The 20357-nt window shown below is 43.2% G+C and overlaps 1 protein-coding gene across 8 annotated transcripts in view; it reads right to left on the bottom strand.

Annotated features, from left to right (window-relative positions):
* LOC138301182 (ectonucleoside triphosphate diphosphohydrolase 8-like) overlaps positions 1-20357 on the bottom strand; it is a 451411-nt gene that overhangs the window by 49246 nt on the left and 381808 nt on the right. For all 8 annotated transcript variants that reach the window (XM_069241394.1, XM_069241399.1, XM_069241395.1 and 5 more), the window contains one exon: positions 10857-10967. In XM_069241394.1, the coding sequence (XP_069097495.1) occupies positions 10857-10967 (111 nt within the window). The remainder of the gene's footprint in view (positions 1-10856; positions 10968-20357) is intronic.

Genomic DNA, 20357 nt, shown 5'->3' with positions numbered 1-20357 from the left:
AAAATGTCATCTTTATGACCTTTAAGTTATTCTAAATCAAATCAGGAAGTGACTTTTAATCCCAGAATTCTCTTAATCCACCTTCTCACCAATTGCCCTTCACGGTTGTCCGCCAATCCGTGCGCGACCCTTCTCACTAACCAACCTATCCCAGCGCAGCTCCAATGACATCACACTCACAAGAACTGTGACTGACAAAGTCTTGTGGCTTGTCCTCCTAAACTCAGATTCACACAAAACTAATGCAAAATTATTGTGAGCACTAAACAAAATCAAAACCCAATTTGTCCGTTTAGTACAGGTAAGGTAACACAATCGCTTCAGAAACCTTACAGATTTTTCACTGACGGCGTTTCACTCTAGCAGCTACTCCTTCTTTCCCAGTTTCCCCGATTCGCAAGCAAAATTCAACTCGTAAATTTTACTCTCAACTTATCAATGGGTCTGTCCTGGTGCATATAGGTCTCGCCAAATCTCAGTCAAAAAATTATTTCCCTCACTTTGCCTCACATTCTGACTTGTCGACCACGCCCGATCGACCTATTAAACCAGACAAATTACAACAAAAACCAAGCATCTCATACACTGTTCAATATACTCCGGAGTCTCAGACCACGCAGGGTCCGTATACCAACAACCATGTGGACAATTTTTTAGCACAAAGCGCCACACATGTGAAGTTCGACGACTTTCCTACTCTCACACTTTAGAGTAAGCACTCTCCTTCTACAACTTCATTTGGAGTACACAAACTCCCTAAACCCTCACAAACATCTCAATTCACCTGCGATTTGCATAAGCTGTGAAAGCGCAAAACCTATTTAATTCACACTGTCACTAGAGCACTGACAACATCCTCAAACAATCATTGGTAAGCTCCAAGGCTCTGGGAAAGTCATTGTAAGTACTTAGGGGCACATTTCCTCTCCACTTGTACCATCGAATCTGAAAACCTAAACTTTCACAAATTTCTTTCACCAAATCTTTGAATTACTTTGCTCTTTGTGGAAGACTAAGCCTTACCCTACAAACCATCTCTGGGAAAACCTGTTATTCCTTACTTACTATCTCTGAGGGCCAAATACTCTTCTGATGGGCTCTTAGGGAGACTAACTATGTACTGGGCCTTCATGATGGGCTCTTAAGGAGCCGGGTCAGCGGCGGCAGAGACAGCACCAGCAACGGATTCTGACATCACTTCCAGCTTCTCCCTCTGTGTCCCTCCTGCTCTCTGCCTCTTGTGCTGATGGTTCTCCTGGACTCCTGCTTGAAGCTCTAGATCAGGAGTCCTTCCGCCAGTCATTTGGAATAAATCACAGGTATCCTTGCCTGACAACAGGATCTGTTGTGTACGCCACGCTATGCAGCTGCATTGATGCTACGATACACCACGGCACGCCACGCCGAGGAGCAACGCATGTGGTGGTCGCGAACGTGGTAAGTTGCTGCTCCCGACCGGGGGCTGATTCCTTGTCCTGCTGCGGGACTCACCGCGAGACCCTCTGGTTCAGAAGCTGCGGAGAAGCGCTGGTGATGCCAGCAGGACAACGTGTGGCAAGCTGTAAGCTGTAAACACGGCAAGCTGTGGGAGGGGCAAGCTGCGACTCCCGGCACTCTCACCCCTGCTGAGGGTTAGTTTGTTGCCCTGCCGCAGGACATACCTGCTCTCTACCTGCTCTACCCGCTCTTTGCCGGCCCCTGGATTACCGCTTGCACATGCCGGTCTTTTTCATCTCAGAAAGGTTGGGGCAGGCTCCCCTACCCCTGACCCGGCTGCCAAGTTGTGTGCTGTGCTCTCGAGGGCTCCAGACACTTTTCCACCTGTGACTGACCGCCCCGGCCCGTTTGGCGAGAGTGGAGCCACCAAACGCCCAGGGAGGTCGCAAAGACGCTGCAGGAGCCACAAAGAACAGAGTGAACGCCATTGGTGTGCCGGTAGTGCCCTGGCAAGCCGTGCTGCAAGTCGTGCGGCAGTCATCTAATCCACCCAGCTCATCATCCGGTTCCTGCGTGGGTCGAGGGCCCACCAGCTAGCAGTAGGAACTGCCCAAGGAAGATAGTGTGTGGACTACTCTAGCCAGGCAACCCATTTAAGTTCTGTTGGGTTTGGTTCATCTCCAGTCAGTTGCAGTGGGGAGCAGCAAGGAACTACGTGAAGCCCGGTGCAGTGAGACACCCCATGGTGCTGTGAGGAACCTCGGGGAGACATAGGACCCACATGGAGGCTTATGGTACCGCCGGAGGCACTGGAAGGAGGTCATAGACTATCATAGTGAAGAACTCCACCTGACACAAGTGGTGGAAACTCCTACCAGCAGCTTTCTTAGATCCTGTTCATCATTGCAACAAGGTACTGTTGGTTTTCTTAAACAGCATTCTAATTACTATTCCTTTCACCTGGCCATCCCCTTTGCCCTAATTATCTTCAGAAGTCTCCACCATCTATTAGAACATTTTCCATTTCAAATACAAGTGAAACACCCAAAATAAATAAAACCCATTGAGAGCCCAGTCAACTCTATTAGATTTGTATTAAGTGACTTTTCATCAGAGAAAGGTCCGGATCCTGTCTGTCAAAACTCCGGGGTGTTCATGTTTCCAATCTTCAAAGCTCGACCAAAGGCAAACATCAAGACCAGTGCTTCGGGTACTTTAGAGCAAACACCAATACGCAAAAGGAAAAAAAACAAAAGGTCTAAAAAAAACAATCAGGAAATTTCTTAAAAAAGGTCGGAGAAAGATACGATTCTCCAAAGATCAATCTAGCTCGCAAGAACCTTTTACCCAGGAGGTTCCAGTTCCACATCCCATCCCACACTCACAGTCTCCCAAACAAGGTCCGTACCTCATCGATCGATCGGCAACCCTGAAATGGTCGACGCAATTTTGGCCCATGATCATACTATATCTCAACCAGTTAGGCCATCCTTAAATCCCCTTGCACAATCCTTTCGAGCTCCTCCAGGGCTCATGCTCGCTCAGGCTCGACCGCAACCCTCAAAAAGGGAACAGGGACATCACCCTGAGGAGACTTTTACTTTAGACTTTATGCTCTTATTTGACAATGATCTTTTTTTAAACGGATCCCAACTGTTAAAATGCTTTTAAGAGATCGAACCTCTTAGACTAATTGAAAGTGGTGATATTCACCTGGTCTCTCTAAAGGTCTCTGGTTTTGGTCCTAAGTCCAGAGTATCCTTTTTTTCCTAATTGATTGTCAACACAATTTTAAGCAACTTAGAGTCTCTACAATGGAAAGGTATTGATGTAGTACCTGTCTTAAGCGAGACGGGTCTAAGGTGAACCAAGTGGGCTCCCCAGCTTCCCGATGGAGTGTGGAAACCCACCTCCCCAGCCATCCCCCTAGCTAACCCTGACACTAATTTCCACACTTATCAGGACTTAAAAATCTGCCTGGGGGTTCTAGCCACAAAGTATTATTTAGGGATTTCCCAGTCTCTCCGCCTCCCGATCCATGCATTCATCCCCACTCTTGGAACTGGTTACCAGCCGTGTCAACTTCCCGGCTAACAGCTCCATCAATGTAGCAATGAGCTTACCCTTATATCTTGGAATGTGGCAGGTGTGAAGTGTAAAGGGGAAAAAATAGATTTGTTGGACTTCTTAAATCCTGATATAATTTACCTCCAAGAAACTTGGTCCATTGGTCAGCTGCAGTTCAAATATTACTATTCTTTCTGCTCCAAGGCCACCCCCTCAAAGAGGTTTCACACTAAGGGAGGGGTTGCATGTTTGTTGCCCAGCAGGCTGCACTGGCAGTATGAATGCTTTAGAGACCCCACTAACCTGTTTTTAGCCGTAACCTTACACAGCATTGGTGATGGAGACAAGGTAACCTCCTTCACATTGATAAACTCTTATGTCCCCCCTGGTGTCCCTTTCAATAATCTTTTAGTTAAAGTATTTCATTACATTAAGGAGCTCTGCGAAAGGGAGACAGGAACCCAAACTATTATGGTTGGAGATTTAAACTGTAACATTTCTAACTTAGGGCTTTCATCCTTTTGGGATGAGGAAAAGGAGGAAGCATTTGGATTACCTCCCTATATTTTCCCTCATAAAATAAGGTCCGATAAGCGTAGGAAGCTCTTTCTCGCTCACCAGAAGGAGAATGATTGCATTGTTGCAAATAGTAGACTTCCATCTGACTCCCCAGCCCATCTTACGCAAAAATTGCCCGGGGGTGCTGCAATTTTGGATTACGTGGTATCAAGCTATCAGTCTCTCTCGACTTGAAGGTGCAATCTGCCAATCCATGGAGCCTAGCAGGGCAGCACCCCAGGCTTAATGCCAAAAGGAGAAGAACACATTGGTCCCCCAGTAGTTTCAAGGGTCGGAAAGGTATCCTAGAAAGTACCCTGAATGATCTCGGTAGCTGGGCAGGAAAAGTAATGGAGAGTTTTACTGTTTTTATGCAACTGATTATTTTGATCCCCCACCGGCCACACTAGGCGGTTTTGGTCATTGATCGCAAAGGGGTGTGGTATGAGAACCAAGCCCCTTCCAACGTCCATCAATGAATCGAGCTGCTCGGTCTTCCTATCTGACCTTAATGCCTTTAAAGGGACCACTGTGGAATTCCCACAACCCAGAATCGATTCTTCATATTCAAATCCCACTCTAAAAGAAATTGAGGCTGTTATAAGAAGAATGCGTAGCTCTGCCGCAATGGACCCAGATGAAGTCCCTATACATCTAATAAAACACAACATACCCCCCTGGTGTAAGATTTTATTCCCGGTGTATCAATATTGCTACAAAGCCAGGAATGTCCCTCTACCCTGAAAGGGTAGCATCATCACAAAACAGAAATGCCACCTTTCCAACAGCAAACTTGACAAACAAACATTTATAAGTTAGTAAATGTAATTAAATATTAAGCAGCTAAAACCCTGTCATTGTTAAACATAAAACTAACCCTAATGTCACCCTAAAATTAAACAGTAGCTTTTTTAAACATTCAATGTAATCAAACATTTAATTTCCAACTAGCAAAAAAGTCACCTGCCCCTCACCTTATCAAAATTCAGAAAATCCTGAATAAAGAAGTCCATACATTAAAAGAACAGCAATCATCCAAATATAAAATGTAATAAATGGTAACGTATGTAAAAATATTAACAGTTATTGGCGCACATGGATATACTGACTGATAGCGGATATATTACACATATGTCATATTAGATGCTTGCCTATGGCAATGCACTAAAGGCACTTTATGAGCAACAGGTCAAAGGTACTTTAATAATTTTTTAACAGTATACAAAATGAAGATCGCACTTATACTCATATGTGCTATAGAGACAATAATAATTAATCACTGACACTTTATGCATAAGGTGAAGGTGAATATTCTTTGCACTATTTGCACTTTAAATTCTATGGTATCAATAGAAGCTCTAAAGTTGGAACTAGGATTGGTGAGCACTTTCCCAAGAGGATTAGCTTCTATACTACAGTGGTACTATTGCCTATTGCAAGCTAAAGAAAAATCCTTAAGGAGTCTAACGGCTTCAGAATGTCTTTCTCCAACTATTGAGGCTGCTTCATCTTTAACTAATATTTTAACTGCACTTCAACACTTTTCTTTGACTAAATTAGATATTCAGAATATGAGTTACGTTCACCTTAAACATTATCTAAAATATAGTAGTAAAAATTGCTCCATGGAAAATGATATAGAGCAAAATCTTGTATTCAATCTTTTCCGGCAGCTGTTCCTCAAATGCATTTTAACTGGAACTTGGAACATAAGGCGTGAAAATGCAAAATGCCATGAAAATTGAAATGTTAACTAATAAAATCGGTGAAGGTTGCATGGCAGAATATAATTTGGGAGGATAGAATGCGCATTTTATGTAAAAATGCTGTTCAGAATATTGAACATGTTATATTAGCTTGCCCAGCCTTAACAATTTATCAACAGAGATTTTTAAAACTACTTTAATAAAAAATTTTATTACATCAGCAATAGCTGCATGGAAACGATAAATTGACCAGTTAATAAATTAATGTGTTGTAAATTTTTTACAATTTGTTTCTCCTTCTTAATACTGTATAAATGGATGCAATTTTGGATATTGTAGATCTCATTGTAATATCTAAATCTCTAATAAAAACCTGAACTTGAAACTTGTACATAGATATATTCACAGCCAAAAGAACACAAGCACAGAAAATATACATTGGAAATAATCAAAATACTATGCCAATGCTTGTTACGGATGGACTGCTGTTCACAATTATGCTATAGTTAACATCAGAGAGCATAATCACTCCACCAAATGTGACAGAAGAATACATGAGAAGCAAGCACTAGTTCCCAAGCACATACTGGACCCATTTTAAAAAGTGTACTACAAAAATACACTACTAGGCAACTATTGGGAAGCCCAGATTTAAAAGGACTAATAGCAAGCACCCGAGAAAGCTACAACAAAAACCCCTGTTGCTCCTAAATGATTTAAAGACTTAAACATTCATATAATCTAATCACTACATATAGTGAATAGCCCTCTCCCTCATGAATAATAAGAATGACAACAGAGTAATAATTAATGCAATAGAAAATAACCTTGTTAGACAAACCCTGTTAGACCTGACAGCCTTAGGGTAGTCTTCCACCAACTTTTTGCCTGTCTCTCTCTATTTTTCTGACCTCATCTTTGCTGGCTGTAGGACTTTAGGTGCTTGTGCTCTCTCCACTAAGCATAGTAATATTGGCTTATACCCAATTGGCATATTTAATTTACTTATAAGTCCCTAGTAAAGAGCAGTACATGTGTCCAGGGCTTGTAAATTAAAAGCTACTAGTGGCCAGTAGGACTGATTGTGCCACCCACATAATTAGCCCCTTAACCATGTCTCAGGTCTCCCATTGCAGGGCCTGTGTGTGCAGTTTACTGTCAATTCAAATTGGCATTTAAACCCCCTTGCCAAGCCTTAAACTCCCTCTTTATTACATATATGTCACTCCTAAGGTCGGCCCTACGTAGCCCATAGAGCAGGGTTCTATGTAACTAAAAGGTAGGACATGTACTTTTAAGATTTATATGTCTTGGTAGTACAAAACTTCCAAAGTCGTTTTTCACTACTGTGAAGCCTACCGCTCTCATAGGTTAACACTGGGAATTCTTTAATACACTTTTAAGTTGTAATTCCTGATTAAGGAGGAGTAGCTATATCATGCCTCATATCTTTGGAATGGTAATGATAAATCCTTTTTACGGGTAAAGCTGGATTTAACATTACTATTTTATAAATGGCACTTTTAGAAAGTAGGTATTTCTCTGCTTTCATAGCTCTGTGTGCCAGGAGCTGCATCCAACATACGTCTGGGGTGGGTGACATCTACATTTTGTGCATTCCTTCTAGACAGCCACAAACACAGGAAGATTAGGTGTGTCGGAGTACTCATCTGCATTCATCTGCATTCTGATGGCTTTTCCTGGGCAGGAGGGGGTGACACACCTGTATAGACAGTTCCTGTCCCCACACAAAGGGCTGCTTACCCCCAACTGATGGGAGCCAGGGCTGGAAAGAAAGGACCTCTGTGCACTTCAAAGACCTTTCTTTAAAGTCTCCCCCACTTCAAAGGCACAACTAGGTATATGTACAGGGTCTCTGACCCCACCAAATCAGACCCTTCTGGACCAACAACTGGACTCTGTCAGAAGAACTGCTGTGCTGCAACAAGGACTGTCACTCTGCTGGACTACTGACCTGGAAGGACTGCTGTACTTCCCTGCTGTCTGTTCCTCTCTGATCCTGCTGGGGGAGAGTTTGATTCTGCCTGGCATGCCAAGAGATCTCCAAGGGCTTATTGGCTTGCCTCCAGCTGCTTGAGAATCAAGAATATGAAAGTCTCTACCCTTGCTCCTGTGCCTGGGTCTCTGGAAGTGCACCCAGATACATGAATCACAGAAATTGATGTGTCTCTTTTCTGCCTCTGGCAGAACCAGTGCACTGACCCCATTGCCGGAGCATAATTGGCACATAGATTTCAGAAGCAATGCATTGCCTTGTGAGCCAGACACATTGGAACCTCACTACGACACCGCAGCAATCTACAGAGATCAACACATCCCTCAACTGCATCGAGTAACACAGTGCGTCGCACTTCAGAGCCAAGGAATCGCAACACTAGCACTTGTCTTTGGAACCAGCGCATCGCTATCACTGCGTGGGACAGATCGATGTATCGCCATCCCGGTGAGGACCCGATTCATGCATTTCATGCACATCTCACTGTTGGGACCAGGAGAGGTACATTGAGCCTCATTTAGATATTGGTAGATGAGCTACTCCGTCACAAAGGTGACACATATCCTGTCCGCTGAAATCTAAATCCCAGTGGATATAATTGGATTTATATTTCGCAGAAGGGATATCTGTCACCTTTGTGATGAAGTAACTAGTTTAACAATATTCTATATCAGGCCCTCACTTCTCCAGGGCCAGCATGGGTCCTGTAGCAAGCCTGCACTCCATCGCAATTGGCCCGAACTTTTACTTTGTCCCGGTCCAGTGTGACCTAAAGTGCCCACTGAAAGTGATATTTGCTTCTAAGTGCTACTTTGCATTTATTCTTTAAAAATGTATATCTCAACTTCTGCACATTGAATTTCTGTTCTTCTGGTCTTAGTTTATTTATAAAATCCTAATCTATTGCTCTAACCTGGTATTGAGTAGTTTTGTAGTGTTTCCACTGTGTTGCTGTATGAGTTTCAAAAAGGATTTAAAGAGAAATATGAAGTTTGGAAAAGTTGGAAGCCAGCATGTTTTCTGTAATTAGTGTGAGCATGTGACAGAAGGAAATGAGAACAGTTCCCTTTCATTTCTCAACCCATGCTCAACTGACCTCAAGGTTGGTTTAAAGAGTCCACAAAGGAACTATCTATTATATTAATAGAGAGTTCATGTAGGAACTATCAATTATATTAATAGAGCATTCATGTAGGGACTGTCCGTGATATTATTAGAGAGTTCTTGAACAGACTATTCAGGTTATTAATAGAGAGTTCATGTAGGGACTATCCATGATATTAATAATAGAAAGTTAATAGTGGGATTTTTCATGATGTTAATAGATTTCCTATAGAGACTGTTTATGATATTAATAGAGGGTTCATTTAGGGGCTATCCATGATATTCAGCAGCAACAAAGGTTTATTTGTGATTGTTTATGAAATCAGGGAAAACAAATCTTGTTAAATCGGGTTCGACAACCACTTTTCATCACACCAATTTCCATGTATTTTGTACCATCAAGTTTACTTTCCAGGCTGACAAAACCAACCTCACTAAAATTCACCTCCTTACCAAAGCCCTGAACTGTCATTTTTCGCCCATTTTTCTTTGATGATTTGCCGTTTAATGAATGGGTTCCCCCTGAGCTTCAGTGTATGTCCCCACATGTAAACCTAATTCCCATTTGTTATTCTCCTTCCTGTTTGTTAGATACTGTTATTTTTTGCTCCCAGAATGACACCCTTCCCTTTTCCTGGATTTTTTGCAAACTCCACTCTCTTCGACCCCCCTTTTTTCCGCTCCCCTCCTCATGTGTTTTTGCTTACATACCTTTTCTTTTTTCGTACACATTGCCCTAGTCTGTCTTTGGGTATGGCATCCCTTCAGGGTCATCAAAGGAAAAAGAATACCATGACCCATGTACACCTTCTTTCTTATCTGAGTTAACCATTTTAAAAACATTATTGTTCTTAGAATTCCTAAATATTTTTGCACATTGTGAATTTCTTCAGAATGGAAATCCACAGTAAGGAGTTATGGGGCTGGTGCTCTCCATTTTAGATTTTCATTATTTTGAGTTGTAATCACTTTTTCCACATCACCTTTAGTATTTAAGTGACACCACAGATAACGAGCTTTTTTAGCACTGTCTCTAGGAAGCCCCTCCAGGGAAAACAACTCTGTCGTTGGTAGCACTTCAGCGGCAGTACAGTGTCTTAAAAACAACCTTTTTGGGAAAGGGAGAAAACGACAGAAGCAAAGATAATACAAGTAAAAAGTTTAGGCCCAGATTTAAGAAAACCTAGCTCCATTCTTACAACACATTAGCATAATTGTTTTTATGCTTGCTGATGAGGCGTTAGATGGCCAAAAATGCATGTATTGGCCCACTTTGTAACCCTTTGTGCTACATTATGCCTGGGCCAGGCATAATGTATGCAAAGGGGGCATTCCCCCATTGGGGGGGGGGGGGAGGGGGAGCCTAAAAAATGGCGCAAAGAAAACTAAGAGATTTCTTTGTGTCATTTTTTTTGGTACTTTTAATGCAGGTTCTGAGCATTAAAAGGAGGCTTCCATTGGTTACAGTGGGCCTCTGGGTGCTTTGCAGGATTAATGTCAAAGTTTTTGACACTAATTCTGCAAAGCGCTGAAGTAGTGTCAACAATTCTAACGCTAGTTCCCTGGCTACTGCCATTGTGTGCCATATATTAAATTCGGTGCACACATAGTGGCATTAGGGGGGGCACTAAGGGGCGCAAGAAAAGTGTTGCTGCACTAGATGCAGCGCTACTTTTCATAAATATGCCTCTTAATTTCTTCTTGTCCAAAATAAGTTTCTACACTTTTGAGTATTATGACATATTTTTATATAAATCACAACGGTGGCAGCTTGACTATTTTATGGAGGTTGCCGGTTCTTGCTTTAAGTTAGTATTATGAGGTATTGACTTTTTTCTCCAAGTATCTGGATTATAAATACAGAGAGGGCAATGTTAAATGAAATTTCGCATGCAATAATTCAGTACCCAGTAATATAGCCGTGTTTGCTTATGCTTGGCACAGAATCAGAAGGCAATAGCTCTTACCTGGTTCCAGTTAATAGAGCAGAATTCTTTCAACTTGCGGTAAACATCTTGAAATGCGCTTGCTTTGGTCAAATTGAGAAAATTAAAAATGTCATAGAAACCCGAAAAGGCCTGGAAGAGAGAAACAAAAACGTGACCATCAATTATTGCTTTGATCAGGCACCTTTCCATGACCTGAAAATAGACAAACGCTAGTTCAGGAGACTCTTAAACTGTGTTTGCAACTCCATTAGGGATTGCTATTTGTAAGGGGGTGTTGTAGCCAACCTTTCCAAGTAACAATTTTCTAGGAGCTATATCAATGTTTAGCGACCAGTATACATTCACGAAACATTACAAATGTACTGATTCTTGAGTTGCGTTGGTAAGCCATTTGCAATAGAGAATGGATCCCCTTGGCGCCTTTTCCCTTTGTGAATTAAAACAAACAAAGTTTGCTGGGGAGCAGGAAGTAGTCTTCTCCCTCTACACCAAACTGTTTTTTAAAAGTAAACATATTTTTAAATGCAGCCTGTTGCAGAAAAAGAAAAATGTTTGCTTAACTGCAACCATAAGCATTATGGTCCGCTCGAGCGAGCAAGCTACCATCGCTCTGAAGGTTTCCAATCTGAGGGAGTCACAATTTGTGACCTACCTCATTAATATTCATGAGATAGGTTGGATTACAACCCACCTCAAATGGATATTTTTTGGCCCATCCTATTAGTACATTGTTAAGTTTGCAAAATTCCACACTGGTTGCAAAAATATTGGTCATAATTTGTGACCAGTATTTTGCATCTAGAGTTGTGTACATCAGGGTCCGTCTTCCAAATGATTCACTGCCAATCTCAAAGGCAGCACCTGCCCTCTAGCTGGGTGCTTTGGAAACTCCACTCCTAATCTGCTCCGTGTTAAGGTTCCACAAAGGTCTGTTCTTGCCCACCTTCTCTTGTCACCATTCACTGCAGCCATCCAAAAAATATTCTACCCTTCAGTTTCTCCGAGATCTATTTCATGATGAATATTAACTGGCTTTCTTCCTGCCACCTCAGCTCCAGCTGCTGATAGCCAACGCTGGATGGCATATAAATAATTGTCTTGTGGTGTTAATAACCAGAAACCTCGACATACAAACTGGTAGACAGACTAATTCATCCAATCAATGATTCAGTGTTTACCTATGTGGTTAATTTAGCTTTTCATCCTTCTGAGTTCGATATAATCAGGACCACCGAATTATTAAAAATAAACGTATATTAATACAGTGCGAATGCTTTGGTAGAGTGTTGGATATCGACAGAGAGTACTGATGTGCAAACATATTTCAACCTAAATATTGACTACCAAAATATGGTGAAAGTAATTAAATAGGCAAGTACACAACTCTATGCACCTTTACAATTTATGTATATTGTCAAGGTAAATAGCCTTGAAGTTGAGAAAAGTAAATCTATACTAATCTACCTTGACAATACTTTACGCATATGTCAAAAGTGGTGGTGTGTAGAAGAAGCAACATGCTTCTGTTTCATATCTTGCTTTGCGCAAACATCCAAGTACAGGCATGAGGCCGGTTGTCTCATCCCATTTTCATCATTATGTGCTTTTAAAGAGTGAAAAACCCAGATAGGGCAGTCAAGCAGCGGTGGCTGCTTCAAATATTAAGGGGAGGGGTGGGACACCAGAACAGGCAAGGAGGACATGAGACATTTTTGTCATTCCTGTTTTTAAACATAGCATGTAAAGAGCACCAGGTTTGGTCTACCCTGTGGCCTTTGCAGTTTCTCCAGCCTGGCTGTTCAACACAGCCAGGCTGGAGAAACCTAAGTGTGCATATGTGTTTGGACAGCCGTCTTAGGCTATCCAAACACACATGTGCACTCAATGCACACTCTCCTCTCCCACCTCCCGAGGCACAGCCCCGCCCCTCCCTGCGCCTGCTGGCTGAGCCAGCAGCAGAAAAATAAAACAATATTCAAGTATCGTTTTATTTTTCTGCTACTGGCTCTTAGCCAGTGGGGCGACGCTCCTCCGCCATTGTGGAGGAGCCGCCCCTGCAGTCAAACACTGTGGAGAAGAGGAAATTAGAGCGTCATCATTTGGTCCACATAGGAATCTACCCCATTCTACCTGACACAATTCAACTCTGACCACACCAGAACAGACCCTCCACTCTCAAGCCCACCATCTATTGGTGACTTCAACCCTCTTAAGATCCAATTACAAGTTACACTGCACTGGTGAAGATTTTATGCACAGTAAATTTGCACTGAAATGTTCCATTACTGTGCAGTAAATCAACCCAGTACTGTGCAGTTATGGGTTAAATGCCATGGAATTATCACGTGAGCTGCTTGTTCGATCAATAAAGCCATCAAATTCCCAATTCCATGGGGTTTAATGGATGCATTTACCACCTATTCTGAGCAGGTGGTAAATGTTTGCTGCAGGCCCTGCGTAGAGTGAGGTTAAGTCAGGGAGTGTGGAGAATGGAGTAGGAAAGGAGAAACATTTTTCTAGCAGGGGAAGCATTGTATGCTTCAACTTGTTAGGAAAAAAAACAGGAATGAGAAAAGTCTGCGATTTTTCCAGACGGTTTTACCTGTTTAAAAAAATCTAGTCAGGTTCCTCATAAGCCAGAAAAAACGGGTGGCAAGGCAGCATAAGAACTAATAATTTGGTGGAATGAAATGAAGGCATGAAATCATGTCCTCCTTTTGTTCTCCCTGACTTGTAATAGTGTTGGAGCACTGGAACTATAAGCTCAGCATTATTGCAGTAATCCAAAGCGGGTCTCAGGGGGTCTTCTCAGGCTATAAGAACAAGAGTAAGCCAAAAAGGAACTCAGCCCCAGGGCTTAGCATTAATTACCCCCATGTAAGTCCTCCTCATCATAGAGCTAACATGTGAGGCTGTCCTGCATCAAGACTTAATTGCTTTGACAAGTTGTTTTAAAAAAAATTATTTAATCCCTTCCCTCCATTGCGACTTCCTTTTCCGGTCACAACTGTAGATGCTGCGCTTCATGGGTGGAATGAAGGTCGAAACATACCCACAAGGAAGGGATCGGCTGTTGGTATATGGTTGGTATACGGTTCCCATGAATAAAGTGGACTGTGCATTTGGTCAACAAAAACATCAGGGTATAGGGACTCAGGCCCCCATTACGGCTGTGGCAGTCTCTTTTGAAGACCGCCAAAGCAGCTGCAGTCAACAAACTGCCATATTTGGGGTCCTGTGAGGACTTCCTCCCATTTATCGGCAGAAATCCGACTCCGCCGGCCTGGCCAATGGAGTTGAAGAGGCAGGTGCACCACCAGCACCTCCACGCCAGCAAGACTCCGCCCTACCATAGTACGGCTTGGCGGAGTCTTGCTGGTGGTGCAAAACTGCCAGGACCCATCCCCTCGGGGACGACTAGCTCATCAAAAAAGGTAAGGTGATCGTTCAAAAGTGGATTGGTGGGGAGTGTTGGGTGCATGCGTGTGGTGTGTGCGAATGGGGGTGTGTGCGTGTATGTGTGCAAATGGGTGTGTGTGCGTGTATGTGTGTGAGAATAGGGGTGTGTGTATGTGTGCGAATGGGTGTGTGTGTGTGTGTGCGTGCATGTGAGCAAGTGAGTAGGGGTGTCTGGATGTATGCGTGCGGTGGTGTGTGTCTGCATGCATGGGAGGGGAGGGGGTGTGTCGGGTGCGAGTGAGTGGATGTGTGTATTGGGGTGCATGCGAGTGGGGGTGCATGTGTGCAGGTCTGTGAGTGAGTGGGGGTGAATTTATGCATATGCGGAGGGGTGTGTGTGAATGTATGCGTTCGTGAAAGGGGTGGGGGCGTGAATGTTTGCAGAGGAGGGTGGAGGTGTGGATGATTGCAGAGGTTGGTTTGGGTGTGGATGTTTGCGGAGGGGGGTGCGTATGTGTGAGTGCAGGTATCTGTATGTCAGTGTGAGGGCGGGTGGGGCTGTTAGAATGGATGTGTATGTCTGGGGGTGTTTATAAGTGTGTAGAAGGATTGGGGGATGTTTGTTAGTGTGTGGATTCGTGGGGGGGTGTCTGCATGTGTGTGTACATGTGGGGGTGCGTGTGCTGGCAACATGAATGGCGATTCCTGTCAGCAGGTGTGTTACCGCCAGGGTTTTCATGGCGGGGTGACCACCACGGAAAGCCTGGCGGTTTGCAGTCTTGTAATCCGGCCAGCAGACAGAGGCCTGCCGTCGGGCTGGAGGAGCTCACCGTTGGCTGCGTCAGAGTGACTGCACCGGTGGGCCAGGCGGTGTTGTGGAAGTTTGGCTTCTGCCAAACCCCACAACTTGTAATGCGGTGGTCTTTACCACTAGGTACACGGCGGTAGGACCGCCACAACGAGGCTGGCGGTTTGATGACCGCCAGCCTTGTAATGAGGGCCTCAGTCTGCAAATACCGTCAGGCAGTACTTAATTTGTAAATAAAAATGTGCCAGTGCCCAAAGCCCTCCTCTTAAACACATGGCTGCTGCAATTATATGTGCGAACATGGAATACTGAGGCAGCGTAAACCTGAAGCCATCTCGGGCCTCTTTAATCCGTTTACAGCCACTCCCTGTCCCTTTAGCTCACTCTTGAGGCTTTCTGCTTTCTCTCATTGTGACGCTTTTTCATTTTTCTCTTCCTCCGTCTTTCCCATATGTGTCTTTTACTCACAGTAAATGCTTGAGGGAGAAAAATAATTGCTGTCCCTCAAAACTAAGTGCCAGTGCTCCGCACCGGAAACAGCAAGCACAAATTAAGGACTGTAATCAGGAAATGTTGACACAACTTCGAGGTAGCTCGTAGTACCCCATCTGAACCCTAAACACACCAGGATAACAGATGGGTTCCGCAACCTCAAACGTGACTACTCCGGTTCCCAAGGAAATTGTGAAAACAGATCTGCTCTTTTGTTGTCATGTATAGTACCCAATATAAAACACAAGAAAGAATTTTAAAATGTCATTTAGAACATTTATTGCAGTAGTCTTATTCTTCTATAAAAAACATGGGCTGTGATTATTAGGCAAACAAGGCAAACCATGGTAGCCAGCATTCCAAAAATGGTGAAAAATATAAAAAGTTCACCCGTGGTTTTGTGATTGTTAGTATACTCCTATCTGCAACTATCTATGTGCTGAGAGCATAGTGGGAGGACCCTTTGCCAGATTTATTGGAAATCCCGAGCCCCCATGCCTGGGTAAGATGTACCAGCATACCAAGAAGCTGGTCAGATGTGATGCAGGCTATTGTTCTGTGAAGGGTAGAGGTCGGATTCAGGGTCGGCATCAGAGTCAGCAAGGCAGCATCTTGGCCACTGTGTGTGCTAAGTTCCAGGACAAGCCCAGCGGGGGTGCAGAGTCAGTTTTTATACTACAAACACCATTCATGTCATACTGTGTCCGATATGCAGGCTTGTTGCATTGTTATGTGTACAATTGCGGAGCTGTCTCCATGGTCAATCAAAATGTTCATGCATTGTGTTCTGTGTGATCAACCTTCGACAGAGATAACTTACTAAGAAGAAGCAACATGTACAATGATTTATTAGTATATCATCACATAAAACAAAAATCAAGTAAAAGGTTACTGGCAGAAAAAAAATGCTAAATTAAAAATGTGTCTTTAAAATGAAGTTTCTAAACAGGCCCTAACATGCCCACACTACGGTAGCAATTCCATCTAAGTGCCAGCATTTCAGCTGTGCTTCCCTGTTCAGGTGTTGCTGCCAAATCGGGAAGCAATTTCGACAGTCTTGGTTGGGCTGTGAGCTGCAGGAATCTTTTCAGCTCACTGGCTTGTTGGCACTCACAGGAGCATGATTAAACCTGTAAAGGCATGTAGATTGGTGACCACTCATGTTTTACTATCTTACAAGATTTAAACAATAGTTGCTGTTTTTGTTGCAATTTCAGCTGTATAATGGACCCTGTCCCAAGCACTTTGGTGTCAACGCTGGTAGTAGAGGAGGAGGTTCTGATGCTCTTGAGGTCAGACCTTCAATCAATGATTGATGATGCCGTGGCTAAGGCTTTTTGTCTAAGGATAGACATATTAAAGGAGTACATTTTCAAGAGTTGTTGAAGCATATTAAGAATATGTTGGGATTCCATCCCAAAGAGGTGCCACAGGAGGCTCTCAGTATACAACGTCTCCTACTGATGATCTGCTCACACATGAAATGATTGAGTCAATGTTCTCCAAAGAATGAAAAGAGATAGATAAATCAAACTTTTTATGTTTCCTTTTCAAACGCTATCCTCTAGAAGCATACAAGCAAAGGTTCCAGCAGGTTCCTAAAGTAAATACCATTTTAGCCAGTATGACGTCTGCTACACCTCTGGCATCAGAAAAGGCTTCTTTGTGTGATTCAATGGGTAAGAAGATTGCCAGGTCTTGGAAACTTTAACATACAACAGCAAATTTTGTGATCTGTGCAGCAGTATACGCAACTTATTCTTCTCAGACTCTTCTGAAAGACTTTCAGCTCCTCCGTGATTGCCTTCAAGAGCAGAAAGACCCACCCGAGATTTTGGCATATCTGAAAGTTACTGTCAGAGGTTTCATTTAATTCCCTTTGCTGCCTTCTACTTCATCAGGGGCTTATGTTGATGCTCAGTATCTGTTGTGGTTAAAGATGTGGAAGTTGGAATAGGCTCACAAGTCTCTACTTCTACAACTTCCTTTACAAGAGATAAGATCTTTCCTGCACAATTCAATGAGCTTTTCAAGAAAGCTATGGAAGAGAAAAAGTTATTTCAGCCATTCAAACCTTTTGGGAATGAGTTCTCATTTGTGAACAAGAGTCTTAATCAGGCACTCCAAAATAAACACTGCTTTTGGTGCTGAGTCAAGGTCCGGGAGCTGCATCAAAAAGAAATTTCTGACCACAGCAACCTTGGGGACTTCAGCAGAATCAACCAAAACAATGACAACTACTCCCCTATGGTGGGAGGAAGAATAAGCTTTTTTTCAGATCATTGGTGAAAACTGGTGTCAGATAAATGTGTGTTGACAGTGGTGGATCAAGGTTATCAGACAAAACTTTAGTCTCTCCAACCCAGTCTCTTTCTTTGTGCAATGCCAATTCCCAAGGATCCAGTAAAAAGAGAAGCATTGCTTCAAGGGATCCAGTTTCTCTGGCAGAAGGGACCATTAGCGGCTGCTTCTGATCAGAAAGGTCAACAGTATTTTATTCCCAGCTCTTTCTGGTACCAAAGTTGTATGGCAGCTGCCGTCCTGTGTTGGATTTAACATTTCTTAACAAATTTGAGAAACAAATAACATTCAAGATGTTGACTTTATAGGGGATCATTCTTCTGGTTTCTCATGTGAACTTCCTCTGACATTGTACTTACATGATGTCTATTTCTACATGTCAGTTCACATTCACTCCCAGAGGTTCCTTTGGTTTACAGTTGGGTCAAATAATTTTCAGTACAAGGTACTGCATTTCGGCCTCTCCTCTTCTACACTAATATTCACAAAGGTACCTGCACCAGTGGTTGCGCATTTGCCTGTAACAAGTCTTTCCCTACTTGAATGGTTGGCTAATTGTGGTATCCTCTCTTTTCCAGACAGGGAAATATATATCCAGGGTGTGTGACTTTCTCAACTCTCTGGGGTTTCTCTGAATGAAGATAAGTCACAGCTGCTTCCTACCCACCAGACAAAATCAATTGGAGCTCTCTTCGATACTGAGAAAACGAAGATTTCTCTGCCGGAGAACCGGATATTGACTCTGCAGTTTCACCTCCAAGAGCTTTTTCAGTCTCAGTCAGCTCCACCTTATCAATGGCTAAAGGTTTAGGGCCTGATGTAATCTTGTACAGCAGTGGTCTACTTCTAAAGCTGTTGGTGTAACATGTTTTAGCCCACTAGTCTCCAGCTTCATTGAATTACATTATTTTTATCCCCATATCGCAGAAGATAGTTCAGAGTCTTCAGTGATGGCTGTTTCCATTGATTCTCCTAAAAGGGGTTCAAGTCATGGAGCCATTGCTGTTGATTGTGATGACAGATGCAGCCAATGGGGTCAGGATGCAACTTTGGGGCTCAGGACAAATAGTCTCCTTTGGAGGCTCACAATTATTCAAATTGGTGAAAGCTAGCAGCGATAAGGAGGGCTCTTCTCAGCTTTGCTCTGGTGGTGATGGGTCATGTGGTTTTTGTAAGAATGGACATTCAGGTGATTAATTCTTACATAAACAGGTAAGAGGGAACAAATTTCCCATCCCTAGCCAAAGTGACTAACAAGGTTCTCTCCTGGGTGGAAGTCCACCTGATATCTATCAGAGCAATGTATCTTCCGAGCATAGTCAATCTGCAAACAGACAGCCTGAGCAGGAAAATACCTTTGTCAGAAGATTTCCATCTCAGCCCACAGGGATTTCAGATGGCGAAAATGCATCTTGGGGTTCCTATTCTGGATCTTTTAGGATCCCAGTTGAACACCCTACTGTCGCAGTTTTGCACAGAGAAGGAGTGTCCAGAGGCATGGCGGATGGGTGCCTTAGCAGTAACATGGTGCCAGGATCTGCTGTATGCCTTTCCTTCCTCCTCCCTCAGGTGCTTCAGAGGGTTCAGGGGGAGGTGGTGTCCATGATTCTGGTGGTACCTTTATAGCCAAGGAGACCATGGTTTCTATTGCTGACTCTTCTAACAGTGGAAGATCACCTTTAGTTTCCCTTCTCTCCCAGCCCTCTTCAGTTCCCAGATCTATCCGTGAAGCAGGTCACCAAGTTGCGATTGGCGGCCTGGGAATTGAGGGGGTTGGGTTGCAACACTAGGATGCTCACGGGGAGGGGGATATTGTCTGTGCTATTAAATCTTTAAAGTAGTATTTAATATTTAAAGCCTAATCTAAGCATTGTAGACAGTTTTGTGTGTGGTGTTTTTAGGGATAACTTCTCCAAAGGATTAGCACCCTCTACTTTAGGTTCTCAGTGGCAGCCATTAGATCATGTAGGGAGCTTAAGGATGATCACTCTGTTATTCTTCCTTTAGCTAAAAAGCTGCTAAACAGTTTTCAGTTGAAGAAGCTGGTGGCCTCTTTTCTGATTCTGCTCTGGGACTTTTGAATGGTTCTGGAGAGATTGCAGAAAGACCTGTTGAACCTTTGGATCAGGTGAGCTTAGCTTGGCTTTCGTCTAAAGTGACATTTCTAGTTGCTATTACTTCGGCAAGAAGTAAAAGGAAATTGTCTTCCTTGACTGTCTCCTACAATTCTCTGAAGTTTTTTCTCAGATAGGGTTGTCATAAGGCCAGATCCTAAGTTTCACCCTAAAGTCAATCCAATTTTCACTGTTCTCAGGAGACAATTCTCCCAAAATCCAGTCCTTGGATAACATCCAAACATTTTTGAGTCTTTGAGTCTCTCTTGGTTTCGCATTGGGCGACCTGTAGAGGTGAAAAGGTGTCTAGTGCTACTTTCAGAAGATGGTCAGGCAGGAGATTGCTCAGGCCTATTCTTCTATGGAGTTGGACTAATTAGGGCACTGTCATGGCAAGGTCTACAG

The sequence above is a fragment of the Pleurodeles waltl genome, chromosome 6, assembly GCF_031143425.1.
Source record: "Pleurodeles waltl isolate 20211129_DDA chromosome 6, aPleWal1.hap1.20221129, whole genome shotgun sequence".
Classification (NCBI taxonomy): domain Eukaryota; kingdom Metazoa; phylum Chordata; class Amphibia; order Caudata; family Salamandridae; genus Pleurodeles; species Pleurodeles waltl.
This window is presented reverse-complemented; position numbering and strand designations above follow the sequence as displayed.